The sequence below is a fragment of the Diadema antillarum genome, unplaced genomic scaffold, assembly GCF_040938485.1.
Source record: "Diadema antillarum isolate AM-2024a unplaced genomic scaffold, OU_Dant_1.0 scf00000180, whole genome shotgun sequence".
Lineage (NCBI taxonomy): Eukaryota > Metazoa > Echinodermata > Echinoidea > Diadematoida > Diadematidae > Diadema > Diadema antillarum.
This window is the reverse complement of record NW_027271069.1, coordinates 4,507,098-4,524,791: the sequence shown is the minus strand read 5'-3', so window position 1 is coordinate 4,524,791 and position 17,694 is coordinate 4,507,098. Positions and strand designations below refer to the sequence as shown.

Sequence of the window (17,694 nt, the reverse complement as noted above, 5' to 3'; positions counted from 1 at the left end):
GAGGCTGGACATCGCCCTGAAGTACAGTGATATGTTCCATATTTTCTCGTTTATTTGGAGGATTTTGATGCTAATTTTTGGATAAGAATACTCCTGAAATATAAATCTCATTATAGAAATACAGTTTCTGATCATATTATGATTGGAAGTGTATGTAAAACCATGCTATACCTATGTTACAACAAAAATTGCCATGGACTTCGTTTGTAACATAGGTATGAGGTTGCTTGAAGATGCTCTGGTGTTCTTATTTTGTTACAAATGTTTATGTGCCTTATAGTCTTTGTAGAAGTCACCTTGCCTCTCTTAATTATGATAGGCATAATGCTGAAAGGTTGTATATTTCTGTTTTACATTGCCATGAAAATGGCATATATTTATGTCACAACATAAACCACAAAAAACCATGGGACATCATTAGTGAAACAGTCATAGACAAAATACATTTGTACACAGGCTTGTTTTTTTTTTCATCAAATAATTCTTCACACATTTCTCTCCAAGAATAACTGCAAACCACAGACAATTATTTGATAACTTTTTCAGAATATGACTTTTATTCCCTACACAACATGAAAATCTAGAGAAGACCCAACCCCATGGAAAGACCCATATATAAACACTCTTACATATAAATAAATAAATAAATATATATATATATATATAATATATATATATATTTCATTACTTGTGGTCTTCTTGAGGCCAGTAGTCTTGCAGGAATAATTTTCTGAAGGGCGTACCCGAGGAAAATAGCCCTATTCTTGCCAACGCCGAATCCATGATTTCATAGAGCCTCAAAACCAGTGCTTTATACAGTTGTTTTATATCCTTTCTAGAAATGTCTAAAATTTTGAAAGCGTTTGTGCTTATCGCTTACAATTAATTAGTCCACACTAAATGGTATGTATGAAAATATTATTGATCAAAGTACACTTGTATAAGTTTCAAGTTTCATCTTTATTGATCCAAGATGGATATTCGCTATGTTCGCTTTGTTAAAAGTATACCTGAAAAATATGTAATACAAAAGGAAAGTATAAAGAAAACGAATCATATCAAATGCGAATTCTCACTTGAACACATATGCAATAGCTAGCAGTTACATTTAAGATCTTGATATCTCTAGTTTTGTCTTCATGGACGTAATTATGGAGATTATACACAAACACATATTTGGGCGTCAGCAGCAAATACACGGTAAAAAAAAAGAGATAGTAAATATAGTAGAGATAGTAGTTACCAGTTCATATCTGTAAGGAGAATGTAAAAAACAAACCTTAATTCAGATCGTATATACTCATTTCACTTAGGTCTTGAAAATTAGTACATTCTGCGGAGCTTTTTTTGCAGTGACTGCTACCAAAGTATTTAAGCATGTGTGCATGCAACACTCACTGTATGCACATCGGATGGACAATGATAGTTGTTACTTTTCTGTGATATTTTGAATTAAAATAGAAAATGAAACCCCTATAGAAAGTACATATAGATGATGTAAAAGTAATCTGGAAGCTCTTTTAGTAAAGTGCATCATGGACTGTGCACCTCAGTATAACAGTCATACTAGAAATAACCATGGATAATTTGAAGGATTTAAGTAGTGGTTATACACTATTCATGGTAAATATTGAAGCAGATAAGTTAACATCGAATATGAGTTAAGGCAAGTGGAAGAGTCGAGGCCTTTGTTTAAAACAAAATATTGTATGCGCATCTTGAAAAATTAAGGAGTACAACCTTACAAATCATGGAAGTATAACAAGTTTTGATTAGGTACTTTTTTAATGATACTTGATTACATAACACGCAATTTAGATGAAATTACTAGCGCTTAGAATTTCACAGCATTGCAGTTATTTGAAATGCTTTGTCAGTTTTACTTAATATCATTTTGCAATATTTACCATGATTGCTTTAAGTGAGTTTAACGTAACTCTATTTACTAGTGTTTCAAGTTATGAAATATAATATACAGTGGAAACTCGATATAACGAGATGGTCGGGACCGAGTCATTTTCCTCGTTATAGCCGATATCTCGTTATATCAGTAGGCATAAAAGAAGGCATAAAATAATGACATTAATTTGCACATGTGACATGTGGGACTACACATCATATTTCAATCAATACTGAAAACTTGATATTGTGTGTGAGGGAATTACTCACCTTTATGGGTAAGAAGATCATTGCCAAGGAAATCCAATATCAAGAATGTGTTTCTTACTAATTGTAGATGTTTGAATTTGTAAATTTATATAGCTTGCGATTGTACCAAGATCGTCTGTGGATTGGTATGTGGTTATCGTATGGGTGTGTGTTGTGTGGAAAGCTTGAATATGGTCTGCACAATGCTGTGTGTGTATGTGACACATTCTGTATGTACATTATGATCGCGTGTGTGTGAAGACGGGGAATTCCCTAAGTAGAAGGCCAATCACAGCATCAGATTGCCTTACACCTGCTAAACGTCATGATGATGTCATGCATACATATGGCCGTCCCGCCACATTTTCTGTATGTATCAGTGTGCGTGCACACACACACTTCACACGTACAACATGCAGTGCTAGCTGGAGTGCATTGAAGAAAATGATTATGTGTGTACAAGACAGTTTTTGGCGCATCAAGCTTTACAATCTCGGAAGATGATAGCACAGGCGAATTAAAGCTTTACCGAAGGCATTTTGCTTTACCTCGCTATAGCAGGTTTGATTTACTATGTTTTTCTTTGTTTGGAAGTCACAAAATTTATCTCGTTAAAGCAGTTATTTCGTTATAGCCGATCTCGCTATAAGAGTAGCATTTTACATAGACTTGTGTGGAAGGAACTTTGGGACCGAGAAAATTTCCTCGTTATAACCGATATCTCGTTATAGCAGTGTTCGTTATACCGAGTTTCCCCTGTAGTTGAATATTTTCAAAATGAGCCATTTCTGGCAAATTCTATGAAGCAAATAACACAGTTTTTTTTTTTACACTGTAACAAAGTTGGCAAGTGGGTAAGAGATCATAAAGAAATCATAAAATACTAGACTTATACTGCACCATCTCCCCAGTGCAAAATCAATTTTAACACATTCAAACTGAAATTCTAAGAAGCTCATTAGTCAAATTTGAAAAAAAAAGAACAATCATTCTGAAAGTATTTAGTTATAACTTAACTAAACATTATTGTCAAAGAGTAAAAGTAACTCTTTTTTTTTCTAAAGGTCCCATTACAGGTTACCACTTTAACGCAATATCAGAGAATCTCACAAGTAAGCACTGTTTTGTGTTTTGTTTACGTGATTATCCATGCACACAAGAGATGAGACAATCATTAACCTGTTTCGGTATTAGCAGAGAAATATAATTTCAAAGCATTTATGAGAAAATAGTAACATAATATAAGACATAATCATTGTAACATTGAAGTTGGTATACGGGCTTATACACGATTCTTTACGGTATTCCTCACTTACAAAGTCTGCTTAAATGACCTTTTCCCCATTTTTTGGTAAGAATTAACACAATCATTCTAACCAAACCATATGTCACTGCCTGTCTGTCACAGCATAAAAGTGTGCAACAAACAATACGTCATGATCACGAAAGTTGAACTTGAATGGAACTCTTTTTTTTTCTCTCTCTCAAATACAAGTCCTAGAGGTTTATCTAGGAAACATACGTCCCGATAGTTCTGATTAACAAATTTATTGTTCAAGAGTACAGTAAACTGAGTTCAGAGCAATCTCCTCTCCCCCAAATAACAAGTTTCTTCCGCGTCAGTAGTTCAATTAATGTTGTTTGCGCTAGTGACTTCTTGAGCATAAGTTCTGCATGACTCAACATTTAAATCTTTGTGTCCTGCCAGGGAACAGAACCAACCGCGCTGTTGTAGTAGGCCTTGATGTAATTCCTTTGCGCCTGAGCTGCCTGGGTGATTGGACGGCCTCTAGTCGGTTGCCTTATGTCAACCAGTGTTTGTTCTCCTCTCCATGAACCGGGCACTATGTTGTGGTCGGCATCTTCCATGTCAAAGGCTGGATTTTGAATGGAAGGGTAACGCGCTCTCATCAGGTTGTGGAGGCATACACATGCTTGAACAATAGATCTCACCGTCGAGGGGTTTTGGCGGAGAGTGGAAAGCAGGCACTGAAATCGATTGGCAAGAATGCCAAAAGCGTTTTCGACCACTCTTCTGGCACGGGAGAGTCGATAGTTGAAGATTCTCTCTTCTCTTGCCATAGCCGTTCTAGCATATGGCTTCATCAACCATGTCCTCAGCGGGAACGCCTCATCTGCCACTATGTAATAGGGGGTATTTTCGTCATCATTTGGCAAGGGCTCAGGAGCAGGTACTCCAAGAGTTTCTGATTCCAGGCGTTGCTTGAGTTCACATGAGTTAAAAAGTTGCGCATCGGATGTAGACCCCTCGGCACCGACGTCTATCCACAAGAATCTGTACTGACTGTCAGCAAGGGCCATCATCACTATCGAATAAAATCCTTTATAATTGTAGAAAATGGAGCCACTATCAGCGGGACATCGGATGGCAATATGTTTGCCGTCCAAGGCTCCAATGGTGTGAGGAGCATTCCAGTGGTCTTCGAAGCCCTTGGCGACAACTTTCCACTCCTGAGGGTCTGTGGGACATCTGACGAGCTCATCTGAAAACTCATCAATGATGGCTGCGCATACTTCACGAACTATGAGTGAAATGGTGTTGTCAGCTACCCTGAAACTGTACATGAGAGTTTTGTAGCTGTCCCCAGTGGCCAGGTGTCTAAGAGTAATGGCAAGCTTTAGCGCTGGTGAAAGGGCTTCCCTGAAGAAAGTATCCTGCTTCTTCAGTCTCCTATGTAGCCTTTGTTCTAACTCTTTGAACATTGCAGGACTTATCCTTAAAAAGTTTGTGAATGCTTCTTGGTCTTCAGCTTCTAGTTCCCTCATTAGCTGATGGAATTGGCCCTGGTCATTTCGTCTGCCGATCCAAGACCGAATCCAACAACTTCGAGGTCGGATATGACTTCGTCGATGCAGCTCGAGCAGCAACATCCCTTGCGCATAATCGTTATCTGCCTCTTCTTCTTCCAGCTGAACCAAAATTTGAAGTTTATCCAAAGTAGAGGTCTGTTGCAAAGCCATGGTTCACCAAATTGATGTCTGTGTACTAGATTCGCCAAAAGAGTATGACTGGGTACCGTAAAATGACAATAACTATATACCAGTGCAACTATGTACGAGCTTGTACGCAGCAGGGCGAACTGATACGCGGCGGAACGAGCGGGAACGAGCAACAGTCGAGTTAAAGCGAGTTCAATGAGCAGTGAAACGAGGAGAAACGAGTTAATGCGAGCTTCTAGCGAGCTAGATCGAGATGCTAACGAGCAACGAACGAGTGACGAACGAGGTACACACGCAACGGGGCGAGCAACCTTCGTATCGAATCGTAATGTTACGAGTAAAAGCGAGCTGGAGCGAGGTGAAAAGCAACCGTAGGCAACAGCAGGCAATCATTTTGCCAAAAAATATACGAGCTGCAACGCAACAATGTGACTGCTACTGAAAATTTTGCCGAGTAGTGCTGCGTTAGGCTGCTTTGAGGCTGCGTTCTGCTACCGCAGCTATACGCAGCTAAAACCGCAAAGGTGTGAGCTGGGCTTTAGGCATTACATGTATTTACCAAGAACTACAATGTCAGCCCTCTTTGTACTGCTTATAATGGCTTGCAATGTGCACTTTATATTCCTTCCCCATAGGCCATGTAATCTGCGTTTGGACTGGAATTGCCAAGTTTGAGCTTGACCATGGCTTTGCCCATGCCAACAGGAGGTGTGCTTACAAGCACTGCAAGTGGGGCCCCTGGTGCTGGGCTACCCAACCTCACCTCCACTGGTCTTCTGGGCCAAATGACACCTGGTGCAGGTCTCCTGGGCCAGGATACCATCACAGCAAAGCTGGGCCAAGAGACAGAGCTCCAGAAGATGCTGGCTGATGAGAGGATGCGGGGAGAGATGCACAAGACTAACTATCAGATGCTAAAGGCTGAGCACACAAAGTAGGTCTTGTCACTCATAGAGGAGTAGAAACCAAGGCTGTGATTACCAGTACTCCCCAACATAAATCTCTCTTTAAGTTTTGGTTCAGTTTGTTCATATGACGGGAGAAATTCATTGTATTTCTCTGCACACACTATTTGTATACACTTTATTGTACTAATTTTGCATTGTGCATTTTTGATTTTTAGAGAGGCTATTCCTACATTTTACAAAAAGTGAAATTGAGCAGTAGTCAAAATGGGCAGGCATATATCATGCATAAATCAAAATAAAACATGCTTTCTGTAATATTTGATAACTTTTCTTACTGGACACTAATAGAAAATAGAAGAGAGAGTTGAGAGAAAGGATGGATCTCTGAAACTATGTCAACAATCTAACGTAAGTGAGACATTGATTCAGAATTGTTGTTCTCTTGTCTTGAGAAGGTTATGATGATAAAATCATCATTAATTTCTTTACTTTCTTCGTGTTGTATACATGAATACCTCAACTTGAGTGTAAATTGTTTTCAAGTACTGAGCTAACATTGTATTTACATTTTAAATGAATGAAAATATAATAAAGAGGGGTGAAGGTTCATGTGTGAGTTTCTTTAATTTGTCTCCTTCTACATTGCATATTTTGTTGTCATGAACTTATCAGTTTGATGATGGATGAATATGTCTACTGTCTAAATTAGAATTTCTGAAAAACTCTAAAAAAAATTGTTGTATTGATGAATGCCAGATTGCAGGATGAGAACCGGCGACTGCAGCGGGAGACAGAATCGCTGAGAGACGACTGCAGAGTCATGGAGGAACGTCTCCAGCAGCTCCTAAACAAGAGCAATCGGGAGCTGGCTGTCAAGATGGCGGAACTGGAAGAGCTTAGGGCCCAGGTAAGAGACTGCAGGCCTTGTCATTGCATGAGTGTGATGGCATTTGCATATTATTCATATGTGACCCACAACAACAAAAGGATCCTAAAGTCGCTAACGGCTGAGCCGAGAAAATTCGAGTTTGAAGTCACATCATCAAAATTGGTAAAAACAATTGAATTTCTTTTTTTGGCAAAATTTTGTAGTCTAATGTTTTGTCTATCATCTGCTGAAATTTCGAAGCTAAATGATCAAAGGAAAGGCAAGAAATCAGCGTTTTTCTGGGCCGTGATTTTCCGACTTTCAACGTAACAGAAGATGTCCGAAGATTTGGATTTAGCGCTGCAGCTAGACTCCGCCCCTACCAACGAGGGAGTGATCTTATTGGTCAGTGTGTGGCTACCTGATTACTGATTGGTCGTGTGTAGACCACTGGCACTAAGCTTGAATGAACATCATGGAGGTCGCTAGGAGCATACCTTCTGTTGTCGAGTGGTGAAAACTCTCTTGCCTCCCCTTGATCATGATAGCGTCAGAAGGAAAACTTTGAAGCTGTTTTTCTTGAAAGTCTGATTTCCTCAACCACTTGGCATGCGCTAATAAAATCTTCGATATCTCTGCAAGCGAGTACTTTTATGAGTTGTGCTATATATGAAATTTAAGTAGAAGAGTAAGGGAATAATGTCCTGCCATTTTCAGAAAATTGTCCCCCCCCCCCCCCGACTTTTGGATCCTTTTGTAGCAGGTCACATATTATCTATTCATTCATCTTATTTATTCACTCTTGCAGGGAAGCTTTCAGAGCCTTTAAAAATTGTTACATATGGTACAAAATATATGTATTTCTTTGGATATATGATATGAAAGGTGCTGTGGAATTCATAAAGCAAACTGTATACAAGTAGAATTAAAGACACACAAAAAAGTAATAGTTCATTTTATTTCAAGACCAATCATTAGTATATGGAATGCAAGAGGTATGTCCTTGACTGCTCAAGATGCCACCGTTGCGTGAAATTTGGTTGAATGTAGAGAATTTGCCAAAGATGAGCAAACCCTCCAATACTGCTTGATGGCCCTTTATACAGAAGTGTCGCTGATTCAATATCTTGTAGTGTTTGGAGAAAGAGATTTTCACATCCAGCTTTTCTCAACGAATAGCAAAGACCACTTTCAAAACAATGTGAGCAGGCTGATAAGCAGTTTCCTTTTGAGATTATCAAGTTGTGATGGTTGCTGCCTAGTCCAAAGAAAGTAGATGCGACTATTCTAGAAATAACATTCATCATTGTTACATTATCCCCCACCCTTAACAGTCTCTTACACCTGACAAACTTGAGCTGATCAAGCTGAAGATCGCAGAGGATCTGGAGAAGCCATTCCGGGAACGTTTCACCCAGCTGGAGAGTGAGGTAGAGCACTATCGCACCGAGTTTAACAAGCTACGCTATGAACACTCCTTCCTCAAGTCTGAGTACGAACACGAGCAAGCAGAACACAAGAGGATGGTGGAGGAAGTCAAGATGCAGTATGAAACTGAGGTATGGTTTGAGGTAGCCATGCCCCTGTGTCTTTTCTGACTCACTCATAGTGCAATGACCCAAGTTGATGTCTATGAAACCTTCACCAAATTTGTAAATGATCAGCAAAACCTTCACATGGAAGACTTGCCCTTGCCTAGAAAAAAAAAACCCTCCAATGCCATAAATCATAGTTTTCTTGAACTTTATGGAGGAAGAGATGTAACTTGAGCAGAGTTTCTGTTAGAGTGTGATTCTCTGTTGTATTCTAAAAAGCAGTCACCAAAAATATATTCTGTAAGATACTGCTTACTTTTAAGATGATTTTTGTGAGAGGTTTATATGGCAATTAAGAACCACAGTGATTGAATGAGAAGGAAGTAAAAGAAGAAAAAGTAAGTGAATTCCCTCCTTAGAGATGATATGTTTTGAGAGGCAATACTTTTGAGAGTTTGTTGATATTGTAAATAAGATATTGATTAACTCTTGGAATTTGTGTAAATAGAAATAGCACAAGAAAAGCAGCTTGTACAGTATTTCAAAAAAGGAACTTTTTGAGTAAGAAAAAAAATGCAGAAATTGTGATGTGCCACTCTCATGATGTCTCAGACATGTAGCCGAGGTATTTGAAATGATTTTCTCACATGCAAATCCCTTTGCATCACCGATTCATGTCAAGTTGATACCTGTCATTGGTTTGATTTTTTAGCTCACCTGAGCCGAAGGCTCAAGTGAGCTCTTGCGATCGCTCTTCGTCCGGCGTCCGTCGTGCGTCGTCCGTCGTGCGTAAACTTTTTACATTTTCATCTTCTTCTTGAGAACCCCATGACCGATTTTCACCAAACTTGGCAGGTAGCATCCCCAGGGGGATAGAATCTCAATTTGTTCAAATGGGCACCATGGCCCACCTGGGGGGCCCCAGGGGGGCCCAAACACCCTAAAATTAAGGAATCTTTAAAAATCTTCTTCTCTAGAACCAGAAGTGATAGAGCTTAGTTAATACTATGAGTTAGTACATTGATGACTGTAGTTTCAAGTTTGTTCATGGGGGAATCAGGGGTGCCCCCCTTGGGACCCAGGGGAGGGGGGTGGGGAGGGGTCCTAATGGGGCCTAAATTGTACATTTTCATCTTCACTTTGATATCCCCATGTCTGATTTTCACCAAACTTTGTAGGTAGCATCCCTAGGTGGATAGGATCTCAATTTGTTCCATTGGACACCATGGCCCACCTGGGGGGCCTCAGGGGGCCCAAACCCTTAAGGAATCTTTAAAAATCTTCTAGAACCAGAAGTGATAGGGCTTAGATAACACTATGAGTTAGTACATTGATGACTGTAGTTTCAAGTTTGTTCATGGGATTGGCGGAATCAGGGGTACGCTCCTCCCTCCCCCCCCCCCCCCCCCCCCCCCCTTGGGACCCAGGAGAGGGGATGAAGAGAAGTCCTACACTACAGTTGTAATGGGGGCTGAATTGTACATGTTCATCTTCTTCTTGAAAACCTCATGATGAATTTTGACCAAACTTAGCAGGTAGCATCCCTAGGGGGATAGAATCTCAATTCCTTCAAATAGGCACCATGTCCCTCTTGGGGGCCCCTAAGGGCCCCCCCACACACATTAAGGAATATTCAAAATCTTCTACTCTAGAACCAGAAATGATAAAGCATAGTTAATACCATGAGTTTGTACATTCATGACTTTAGTTCCAAGTTTGTTCATTGCAGATCCAGGGCTGCTTGCCCCCCCCCCCCCCACCCTGGAGTTGGGGGGGGGGGGGGGGGGGGAGGGGATCCATATGCAGACCTAAGTTTCCAATGTTCTCAGGTAAGAGTGTGCAAGAATGCATGGAAGGTGAAATTGCGATACTCAGGTGAGCGCGTGACCTCCGGGTCTCTTGTTTTTTTTTAAATGTGTGTTTCCTTTAGCTTCTGTTGAAGTGTCTGTGCCTGTGTATGTTTGTCTGTCTGTTTATGTACTTGAGTTAGGTTAGATAGGTTAGGACAAATATCAAAATTGTGATTTGGTTATGTGACTTTACTGCAACATTTCAGATTGCTAATCTAGTGAAGGACAAAGAAGCCATCGTAGCAAAATACAGCCAGGAAAACACCCATGACAGTGACAAAGTCCGCACACTGTACAGGGATAATGCACAACTCAACCTAAAGGTCAAAGGTGAGCTAGCACAGAGATTCAGTGTAATTAATTTTTTTAAAACATTTTTCCCAAGCTTTGATGAATGCTGTATTTTGATTTTGCAAACCGAAGCCTTGACCAATTAATCCATTTCAATGTCTTGTGTTTTACTGAGATGATAACATTGGCTATTTTAATTAGCTGTAAAATACGTTTTGTAGCCAGCGCTGAAGGCCTCACACCTGTATGAAAATAGAAAGAACCATCTTGAGCCAAATTGTTTTCTTAGACCAAGTTTTGGGAAAATTTGTAACTTATAAGTGAGACCAATTTTAGAACAAGTAATTAGACTAGATTCATGAAGGAGAATTCCTGAACAAAATACCGTACACCTCAGTAGGGGGCTGAAATTTTTTTTTTACTACAATGAGACTAAATTTGTTTTATGGGAGATTAGGGAAAACTACTCAGTTTTTGGATAATAAGATGGCAGTCTTCTTTAAGAAGCTCTGAGTGGAATATGATCAAAAAGACAAGGGGCTTGTTTGATTGCTTGGGCAGGTGAAAATCAAAGTCAGACAAGTGTTCTGGAAAAAATGAGAAAAAATACTTCCTTGAATTGGGTAAGTAAAAAGGTTTGAAGCCAACTTTTAACACTTTTCTCCTTCAAACCCACAAAGTCAACCACAAATAAGCCCATAGATAATGATTATTTGCTGATAAAAATGCACTTTAATTTCATTTCAGCAACTTTCAGCCCTAATGCAGTGCAATACCAGCACTTCATCGAACCAAATTTGTTGCTTCAATGTGTTTAAGTGTGTGAATCAGTGTGTGCTATCTATTTGTATGATTACAAGTGTTTTCAAGCCCTTGACATGCAAGTCATTTTCTCAAAGATTTTCTTAGATATTCATTTATTTTTTTACAAGTCAGAGAAAGCTCTCTAGCATGCGTACCCATATGACATACATAGTACAGAAAGGATTACTGTATGCACCAAATATTTTGTGAGGTTTTTATTTTCACAAATTTCGCAAGTCAGGTGCTATTCACAAAATAAATGACACGCAAAAATAATGACTCTGATCCTGATATGAATGTGTTGCACACTTAAACATTTCATCATTCAGTACAGTACGCTATGATCGTGAATTTACCACTAGTGGAATCATTGGGAAGTCCCTATTCGCGAAAATTTAGACTTGCTAAATATATGGCATACAAAGTAAACCAGACTCCGCCCTTCCCTTCCAGGTCTCCTCACAGAACTAGATGAGATCCGAGCACAGAGGGAGCAGGTGGGCTTGCAGTCAGACCATGTCTCCAGGCTTCAGGCCAGGCAGCTTTCTGAACATGCAGCCAACATCAAGGCACTACAGGTGACAGGAAAATCTTCATACAGATATTGCCTTTCTAGAAGTGAAATATAACGTATGACATCCCCACAGGAATTATATTTCCCTCAAGAGAAATATATGAATGTGATATGGACTCTAGGAGAAAATAGTAGCTCCTAAGGAACCGGTATATGCTCACAAAAACCTTCTCAACCATGATTCTGTCAATGAAACCATCTGTCGCTCACTGATAAGGTACTAAAAAGACATTGTAGGGAAACAATGCCAGTTATGCTCAGTTCAGGGAAACATGCATTGTAATGTCATTTGATAAGTGTACTACAAGTACTGCACCAGCCATTCATTTAGAGATGATGTCACTGACAGAATCTTGGTTTGGAAGGTTTCTGTATGTTGTAGGTGTATCCAAGTAATCTAAAGCAAAATACTAGAAATTTATGATAGATTGTATGGCACATCTTTAGATATTCTTTTGGCCACAGATGTGATTATCAGGACTCTCATTTCTATAGGGAAGTCCTCGGGACCTGCGGTTTTCTTGTTCATCAAAATTTCATTATGACCATACAAATAAACAATAAAATACATAGAGCAGATGATGCTGCACCTGAATTTTTACTTCGTTGTAACCAAAAGTTCATTATAACCGTGTTTGTTTTAACAGGAGTGCACTGTATAAGTTAATATGCATTTGCGTGGCATAGTCCCTTTGAAGGTATTGTTTACCAATGGGAGTAGTGATTTATGAAGTGTTCATGTCACCACATTTGATGCATATGTTTAGGTCAGTTGTATCACAAAACATCCTACCATTTAACAGTTTTCATAATATAGCCTAAAATATAAAGAAATATCACTATTTTTCTCGTTAAACCGTTACTGTAGATGTTCTAGTCTAGAAACAATTTTATCGTAACTATTGTTCACATTTTGTATATTTAACAATACTTACATCGATTATACTGGTTCAAATTTTTATATTGGTTGTTTGTATCCCTAACAAATTTTAGAACTATTTTGAAGCACTAAAGCTGTTGTTGTTTTTTTTCATCTGCAACTGGTAAAGATGTCTTTAAAATGTCTCAATCCACACCTAGAGTGAGAAGGAGTCCCTCCAGCTCCACATGGAGCAGTTACAGAAAGAGCTGAGTATCTCACAGGATGCCCACCAGAGTGCAACCACAAGGGTTCATGACCTTGAGAAGCAGAACATGGAGCTCCGGGGTCGCCTGGAGGAGATGCAGCACCGACACAAGATGGAGGTCACTGACCTCAAGATGGAGGCCACCAGGAGCCGTGGGGAGCTGGAGAGGGACAGGGATGGTCTGACCAATGAACTGGAAGGTCAGTAAGCCTTGAGCAGCTACATTGTTCAATTTGTTTGAAAAATATTAGTGTGTGTGGTTCATGTAATTTAGATTCATAACAGTTATGCATGTGCTCATTTTCTCTTCTGCTTTCAAATGTAGGTTTATGTATTTTGTATTCCATTGATTTGTTATAGCTTTTGTATTTGGAAGAATTTTTGATATTGGAAGTGAAATTCGATTTAATTAAAAATGAATTGGCAGTCCTTCGCATAAACATTGCAGTTGTGATAGGTCAGAGGTCAAAGACCACTGCATTTTGGTTAACAATATTATTCTCTACCATGACTTCAGCTAGGTATTTTCATTGTTATGATAATTTGGTGAGAAGTAGAGGAATAAATCAATCAGCAGTTGCCTGATATGATCAGTGAAAGGTGAAAGTTCAAGGTTGAGGGTCATCAAAATTTAGCTGAAATGTAATTTGCTCACCATAAAATTTCTTGGGTAGTAGTCAAGATCAATGACAGTGATTCCAAGGACAGAGAGCAGCTAGGAGTATGATTTTGTGGCACATTAAGTACACCTATACCCTGTTGCATAAAGCCTTAACCAGAGTTTTTTCATGGTAACCAGAGTTTTTCTATTGCATAAAGCTTAACCATAGTTTTTTCTCAGGTTAATGTTCAAGAAACTCAGGTTATTCAACCTTAGCTCTCTGACCAAAGGTTAAATCTAAATTTATCTGGTTAACCCCATGTAGAGCTCCCAAAGCTACCATTTTGGAAACAATACAGCTAGGAATTAGACTAGGAGAACTGTTGCGCACTGTTTGTTCATTCATTTCTGGGAAGATTTCGGTGCAGGAGTCGGAAACGCAGTAACGCGTTAAAACAGCTACTAGTACTAGACTCTTCTAGATCTAGGCGTAGATCTAGTTCTGTAATTAGTTCTATCTGTAGTATCACCTTTATTATTTATCGATGTAGATGTAACATTAGATCGATCTAGATCCAGGTTCTTTGTCACTTTTTATGTTAAACACTAGACTGATACTAGAACTAGATCTAACCTCTAGTTCTAAATTCTAGAAGGCCTAGAGCCCTACATAGATACGTAAATGAAGTTAGCACCAAAGGTAAATACAATAGTATTACTATTAGAGGTAGGCCTACTGCAAGTAGCTGTACTTAGACTAGATGAGGTAGCATGATGTAGCCAACTGCGACCAGCCCGAACGAAGCTACAGAAGGCCCTACTTTGTGAAGGAGCGCCCTAGGGTTAGATGTAGCCGGACATAGGGCCTACGCTACACAGGTACTTACTTTGCCTGTAGATGTGTAGGGCATTTGCACTTTCGTATCCATGTCGATATCTTATCTTCAACAATGCCATATTGCACCAGAATCACAGATAAATTCCTACACTTCATAACTTATTTCCGAAAACTTAATAGAATCTTCTTGGCTATCGGGAAGCTTGTTGTAGCAGGCTTGCTAGCGGACATACTGCGGTACCCTACCGGTACTCGTACTGCACGGTATGTTTGTGTGGCAGCATATCAGTACTGTGGGTCCTATATATACTACAGTACATGTACATTGTACTAGACAGCCGTGCGGTGATCGCTACTGTATTCACTAGCTGCGCACAGAGCGTAAAACAGAAAATCACTAGCTCTTCCGCATTTTATCCTCGTCCAAGTTTATTTGAATAAAAGAAAGCCGATATACTGCAACCTTAGTTTTTTTAACCAGAGGAATTGACTAACCATAAAACTCGGGTAGGCACCCGCCTCTAACCCAAGTTTTTCTCAGGTTGTTTATGCAACAGGGCTCTGAAGGAGTGAAGCGATTGAGCATGGGAGGATGCGTGTCCCCCTCTCACGTTAAGGAACTTGTGCATTTTTGAGCTGTAATATTTTCTATTCTGTGCATGCTAAATGTCATATTTTAGCTTGTTCGCTCTGTAATTTATTTACTGTGTATCATTTGTTAACTGTACGCTTCAGGTCTGAAGGCTAAGTGTGAGGTATTGCAGAAAACTCTTGAGTCCCAAAAAGATGCAATAGCTGAGAAGGAGAAGGAGGTGGCCAGGAAGATGCAAGCTGTCCGTGAGGAGGAGTGGGAGAGGGTCAACAGACTGGAAGGAGAGAAGTAAGCTGTTTGAAGTCTCCATCTTTTCTCATTTTAACTCCTTCAGTATTGAGATAATGGTTCTATGACATTTTCTCCTGCGACAATTGCTCCCATGAAGTATCTGCTTGCTATGCCAATGCTGCACACTGGCACTGGTCCGATGGTCCAGGATCAGTAGAAATCACTATTAGACCAGTAACTTTTTCAGTAATGGACCAGTAAAAGTGGAAAAAGTGGGTACCTACTGGTCCAACAGACAGATTCTCCCGCCTGAAACCCTAAGCAAACGGGAGACTCCAACTTCATGTGCGTGAAGCACATATCACGAGTGCCAAATGCGAAGTTCCTTGCAGCCGGGGTCCAGGGCCCGCTTCTTAACTCTTTATGTGCAACGTTCGCATGCCCGACTCAGTCGACGGCATGCCAACTTTGCATATTCTGCTCAAATGCACAAACCCGCCCAAACTGATCGATAAATCGCCAAATGCCACAGTGCAATGAAAACGTTTCTCGAGATTCTGTTCCTCTTGTATTTAGCATGCATTTTATGTAGTGATTGACAAGCAACTGGTGTTCCCTATTAGATTTGTGTGTAAATTCTAGGTTTCTGCCACTGTTCTGTGTGGAAAAGTCAGTCTTTTACAATAATGTAGCTGCAGGTCATTTGAAAGAAAATCAATCATAGATTTGACATGCAATTTACATCAAAGCAAAGCTTGGCATTTTCTCTACAACTTTGCGCACTAAATGTCCAGCTCAACAGGAATTTGTAGAAATGACATAGATTTGAAAAACAAAATGTTTTCTCATAGTATGACTACCTTCATGTCGCAGAATAATGTGGCACACAGGGGTTTTCCACCATGGCACATAAAGAGGTAAGCGGGCCCTAGAAGCTGTAGGGTTCTAGATGCTTTCTCGTGCTATCTAAGGCTTATTTTTCAACATACAATGGCAATAAGTAAGAAATCATTTCAAGCGGGAAACACAGAGCCGGGGCGGGAGAAATAAATCTTACTCAAGTGGGAGAACGGGAGATTTTGCAAAAATGGACTTTTGGCAAGAGATCTCCCGTCGAAAGCGGGAGAGTTAAAGTCTCTGTGTAAAAAAGTGGATGTGTAATTGTGGCTGTGCAAAAATGCAATTCTTACTCGAGAGGTTTAGTTATCAGGGAAACAATTTTGATGTCATCAGTGTGAGTGTATCAACATGTAATGATTGCTTTGTTATGATTTTTTTACAGCTCTGTATGTTTAGATAGATTCAGGCAGAAGGGTGTAATCAATGCTGCCCTTATTTATTCATTGGTTCACTTTGTCTCTATTCCTATAACTATTCAAAGGCTTGACCTAGAATCCCGTCTCCAAGAATTTGAGCGGCTAAAGATTGATGAGGAGACGAGGCATTATGCAGAGAAGGAAGCAGGAGAAGAGAGAATCAGGGAAGCTGAGAAAAGACAGGAACAAACAGAAAGAGAGCTTCAAACCATCAGGTATGAATGTCGCCCTCTAGGGAACAATTAAAAAAAAACAAAAACACTCCATGATGATATATCAAGGCTGGTGTTGCTGAAAGAATAATGTTCTTGCATTGACTTGTGTTTATTGCAACTGAATGGATTATTCCTGTGATTGCTATTGCTCCAGAAATTGAAAATGAAGCAAAAATTGTTTATCACATTTCATCAAGTGTATATGGACATGTAGCACAGCTGGACTAGTGTACTTTTGCACATTAGCTTGGTGATAAAATATGTTGCTACTATGCTTGCCAACAGATGTCGGTGGCTGAACAATTTTTTGTCACCTTTTTTTTCCCCTTACCCTTTTCCTTTTTTTAACCTTTTCCCTTTCACATTCTCCCTCTCTGTCTGTCTGTCTCTCTGTTTGTTTGTTCATCTGTCTATTTCTATCTTAACTTCACTTTGTCTCAATCTACTTCCGTCATTCTCTTTCTCTCATCCTCAAAAATTTTTTTTTTCTCTCTTTGCCCTCTCTTCTTCTTCCTCCCCACTCTCCTACTCCCCATCTCTTCCTCTCACACACACATACAAACACACACTCTGTCTGTCCATCAAGAGCAAAGATGGAGCACCAGACGTCTCTAGGCAAGGACTTAGAGCAGGAGCAGACGACGAACACACAGCTGAGGGAGAAGTGTACCAGACTGAAGGCTGAGCTGAGAGACTCACAGGCAGCGGAGCAGGATCTGATGGCAGAAAATGATAAACTGAAAGGTGCAATACGCAGACAGCTTGACAGGAGAAAAATATGTAATTGTAGATGTCTAGGACAATTACCCTCTGGGCAATTAACCCGCACCCTTGC

At 39.8% G+C, this 17,694-nt stretch overlaps 2 protein-coding genes across 2 annotated transcripts in view; one reads left to right on the top strand and one right to left on the bottom strand.

Moving 5' to 3' along the window:
- Positions 1 to 3,834: 3,834 nt before the first annotated feature.
- Positions 3,835 to 5,130, bottom strand: LOC139723056 (putative nuclease HARBI1). Its single transcript, XM_071634330.1, has one exon. It carries the CDS (start codon positions 5,128 to 5,130, stop codon positions 3,835 to 3,837), a length of 1,296 nt encoding a protein of 431 aa, XP_071490431.1.
- A 662-nt stretch (positions 5,131 to 5,792) lies between these two features.
- LOC139723055 (centrosomal protein of 83 kDa-like) overlaps positions 5,793 to 17,694 on the top strand; it is a 57,232-nt gene continuing 45,330 nt past the window's right edge. The window contains exons 1-9 of the mRNA XM_071634329.1: positions 5,793 to 6,043; positions 6,774 to 6,924; positions 8,220 to 8,444; positions 10,477 to 10,600; positions 11,819 to 11,943; positions 13,020 to 13,266; positions 15,241 to 15,385; positions 16,710 to 16,859; positions 17,446 to 17,603. Coding sequence (XP_071490430.1) covers positions 5,793 to 6,043; positions 6,774 to 6,924; positions 8,220 to 8,444; positions 10,477 to 10,600; positions 11,819 to 11,943; positions 13,020 to 13,266; positions 15,241 to 15,385; positions 16,710 to 16,859; positions 17,446 to 17,603 — 1,576 coding nt within the window. The remainder of the gene's footprint in view (positions 6,044 to 6,773; positions 6,925 to 8,219; positions 8,445 to 10,476; positions 10,601 to 11,818; positions 11,944 to 13,019; positions 13,267 to 15,240; positions 15,386 to 16,709; positions 16,860 to 17,445; positions 17,604 to 17,694) is intronic.

Coding starts and splice junctions, on each gene's coding strand:
- LOC139723056 (XM_071634330.1), bottom strand. CDS start 5,130: ATGGCTTTGCAACAGACCTCTACTTTGGATAAACTTCAAATTTTGGTT.